This window comes from Camelina sativa, chromosome 7 (assembly GCF_000633955.1).
Source record: "Camelina sativa cultivar DH55 chromosome 7, Cs, whole genome shotgun sequence".
NCBI lineage: Eukaryota > Viridiplantae > Streptophyta > Magnoliopsida > Brassicales > Brassicaceae > Camelina > Camelina sativa.
The window spans coordinates 11,348,794-11,352,902 of record NC_025691.1 but is presented as its reverse complement, the minus strand read 5'-3'; the positions used below and the strand labels follow the sequence as shown (position 1 = coordinate 11,352,902).

At 35.6% G+C, this 4,109-nt stretch overlaps 1 protein-coding gene across 1 annotated transcript; it reads left to right on the top strand.

Moving 5' to 3' along the window:
- On the top strand, nt 213-1,631 carry LOC104700943. Its single transcript, XM_010416554.2, has one exon. It carries the CDS (start codon nt 313-315, stop codon nt 1,561-1,563), a length of 1,251 nt encoding a protein of 416 aa, XP_010414856.1. The 5' UTR covers nt 213-312; the 3' UTR covers nt 1,564-1,631.

The window sequence follows — 4,109 nt, the reverse complement described above, 5'->3', positions numbered from 1 at the left end:
CAATTATCCTAGTATCAAGATATAGATGATAAACTGACAACTGCAAAAATCAGTTTCAAAAATGAATAGAAGATGAAACAGAGTAATAACAGAGATATATCAGGCTTGATCTTAATACAGAATCATGAGGTAAACTAATTTACTGATACAGAATCATGTTTAAATTAATAATAAAACACATTTTTTATTATTTCTTAATTGAGAAAAAAAAATCCATGAAAGTAATGTTGAAGCAACCGAACGAGTCACTCCCGAGCTACATCTTTGGGTAAAGCTGCGGCCTTTCCCAATCTCACTAGCCGGAAAAAAACAATGACCGCCGGAAAACGAAAATCCGACAAAACCCAATCCAACAAACATGGTCTTAAAGACCCACTACTGCGCCGTCTCTCTTCCGCCGCCGCAGTAACCAATTCCTTTCTCCAAGCCAACGATCTCTTCCTCTCGCCATCACAGTCTCTCCGACTCGAATCCCTAATCTCATCTCTCCCAATCTCACCTTCCCCTGCTCCGTCCTCCACCTCCGCCGCCACGTGGTTCGACCGCTTCTTAACCTCCGCCACAGAAGACGATGACGATGATGATCCTCGCTGGAGCCTTTGTTTCCGAATGTCGAAACCAACCTTCTTCAGTCTCTTCTCCATCTTAACCCCTTCTTCTTCGCTTCCTTCCTTCGCCGCCACAATCTTCCGTCTCGCTCACGGCGCTTCTTACGAGTCTCTTGTTCACAGGTTCGGGTTTGATTCCACTTCCCAAGCTTCACGCTCTTTCTTCACTGTCTGTAAACTCATCAATGAGAAGTTAAGTCAGCAACTTGATGATCCAAAACCCGAATTTTCACCTAATCTGCTCCCGAATTGTTGCGGTGTTGTCGGATTCGGGAGATTTGAGGTTAAAGGGAAGCTTCTTGGTGCGAAAGGTTCAGTTTTGGTTCAAGCATTGGTTGATTCTAGTGGCAGATTCGTCGATATCTCAGCTGGTTGGCCAAGTACGATGAAACCAGAAGCTATCTTCAGACAGACGAAGCTTTTCTCAATAGCAGAGGAAGTTCTCTGTGGAGCTCCGACTAAACTTGGGAATAATGGTGTATTGGTTCCTCGTTACGTTTTGGGAGATTCTTGTCTTCCTTTATTGCCATGGCTTGTGACACCTTATGACTCGAGTTCAAACGAGGAGGAAGAGGAGAGTGTTGTTAGAGAAGAATTTAACAATGTGGTACACAGTCTTGGATTGCATGCTGTTGAGGTTGCGTTTGCTAAGGTTCGAGCTCGTTGGCGGATTCTTGATAAGAAATGGAAACCAGAGACGGTTGAGTTTCTGCCGTTTGTCATAACTACGGGTTGCTTGTTGCATAATTTTCTTGTGAATTCTGGAGATGATTCACTGGAGGAATGTGTGAATAATGGTTGTGCTGCTGGTGAGAATGGTGGGATGAGGAAAGATGCAAAAGATGATGAGAAGGAGGAGGAGACTCGGAGGTTGCAAGGAGAAGCATATATAGGATCGAGGAGGATCAGAGATGCTATCGCAGAGAACCTGAGGCGAGTGAGTTCACTAAGATGAAATTGAACTAGTTTTTTAGCCTCATCTTGTTAAAAATGTGGTGGATTGGGTTCTGCTGTTTCTTTTGTGTTCTTCGATTTGCAGTTTACGGCTTAGAATATGAACTAGGTGATGGATTGTTAAATGGATTCTATGAAAAAAGAAAGAAAGGGAAGGAAACATACGGAATAACAAGTCAAGATACAAGACCAAGTTGACAAAGGTTAAAACGGCGAACCTAGTTTATAATATAATTCAGATAGAAATAAGTTAACATAGTAGGCAATGATCGTCGTCCTCCGATCCGATAGATTCCACATTACCAATAGGGTGGGCCTGTTGGTTCAAAAAGACCAAAACAAATGTGTTAGGTTTGTGGAAATTTTAACCAGACAAAAAAAGAAAAAAAAGCATAAAACTTGTGTGTGGTAGTGATTTACCCTAGAAAGAAATTCGAACTCCCCGCTCTTGGTGTCGTAGGTTCCTATCGCCACGCAATCATCAAAGGTGAGCAACAATCGAGGTCTAGCTCCAACTCCCTGCCCAAAAGGTTTGGAAAACATATAAGAAAATGTTCCACAACGATACAAAAAATAACTTTAATTATGCGCACACATATATATATGACAAGAATCCCGACCTGAGTCCCGGCTCTTCCACCAATGATGTACTGGAATTTACTGCGCCAAGTTGGAATATATAAGAACAAGGGTTAGTCGTAGTTTTAGTACGTTTTGAGAAAGAAATATAGGTTTTAGTACGTATACTATTCAAAATAGTAAAAATGGGTAGTGTGAGAGGTGAGAGAGCGTGAGAGATGATTGTTTGGAGTTGTGAGAGACGTGAGAGGGTGTGAGAGATGGAGAGTAGAACCCATTTGTGTGTGATAGAAAAAAAATAAGAATTTGGCAGCAATAACCAAAAAAAATTCTATAATTCACTCCATAACTACACTAACCATTAAAAGTTTATATTAGCTGTATTTTATATAATAATTACTAAAGTATCGTCTATAGTTGCACAATCAAATGACATCCCTCTCTCCTCTTCTTGCACACGTACACACGTCTATACACATGTGTGTTCTTTCCATTTTTTCTTCTTTTTTTTTTTAAACTAGAACTCTATTTTTATCATATTTGCTTTGAATATTTTTTTAAAAATAAATATTCAATGTTATCATTTATACTTGTTCGTTGTTAAGTTTGACAGTTTCGGTTGTCAATGTTATGTCTTCTAGTTCTAGGGTTTAGTGTTCCTTCTTCATCAAACGATTAATATGAACCATTCTCTTGTTCACATTCAATTTGGGTTTTTTTCTTTTGTATCTTTAGGGTCTAGTATCTTATGGTTTTAATTTGTCTTATCTTGCATAAATTATAAGTTGCACAAATTAATGAGTAATTAAAAAATAGTAATTAGAAGTTAAACAAATTACTGAGTATACATATATATTTCTATTCTATTTTCAAAATTTTAAAATAATTGGACATGTTGTTACTATAAAACCTACCAAGATAGACTTCCCACGTCATCACATCACAACTCCTGGCTAGCAGCGCGTACATGTCACGCTGGGCTCCTTTGGTAATTTTGCAATGGGCTTTGGTTACTGACTTAATTTTCATCATTAATATGCTATATTCTTCGTTTCATTTGTAGAATTGGTCATACGGCAAATTGCCTAGCATTTTTTTTTTAAAACATCCATATCTAATTATTCAGATATTTGATACTATCAAAAAATTTAAATTTTTTTTGCAGATACAAAAATACCATGTTTTTTTCTTTATAATTTGATATAAGATATATATAATATATTTTTTTTTTATAAAAAAGCACCCCATGTTTAGTTATTCATATATTTGATAATATATATATATTTTTTTAGATACAAAGTACTATATTTTTTCTTTATAATTTGATATAAGATATTTTTTTTCAGATACAAAAGTACTATATTTTTTCTTTATAATTTGATATGAGATATATATTTTTTTTAAAACACTCATGTCTAGTTATTTAGATATTTGGTAATATAATTTTTTTTTAGATACAAAAATACTATATTTTTTCTTTATAATTTGATATGCATTATGATTTTAGTTATTTCAAATGTATTTTATACCAAAAGTGGTATATGTAATCTTATAAAAAAAAAACCATAGTTTTTTATAATTTGATATGCATTTTGTTTTATTATTTTTATGGGAATTTTCCATCTACACCCACTTTCTCATAAACAAATAACACCCACACCCACACCCACTTTCTATTCTCTCTATAATTTCTACCTGTAAAATCACAACTTACCCCTCAAAACTCTCTTTAGTACATTTATTTTTAACTTACCGATCTCACTTTTTTATTTTAGCGATCTCATTTTTTTTATCTTACCGATCTCAATTTTTCATCTGTTCAATACATTTATTTTTAACAACCGTAAAAAAGACAAAATCCCAAATCCCCCAAAACCCTAGATCCCCAATTCTCATCAACCCTAATTTTTCATTTCACCAATTTCGAATTCCTTGATTCCTACCACTCCTCCCGTTTGTCCCATTACC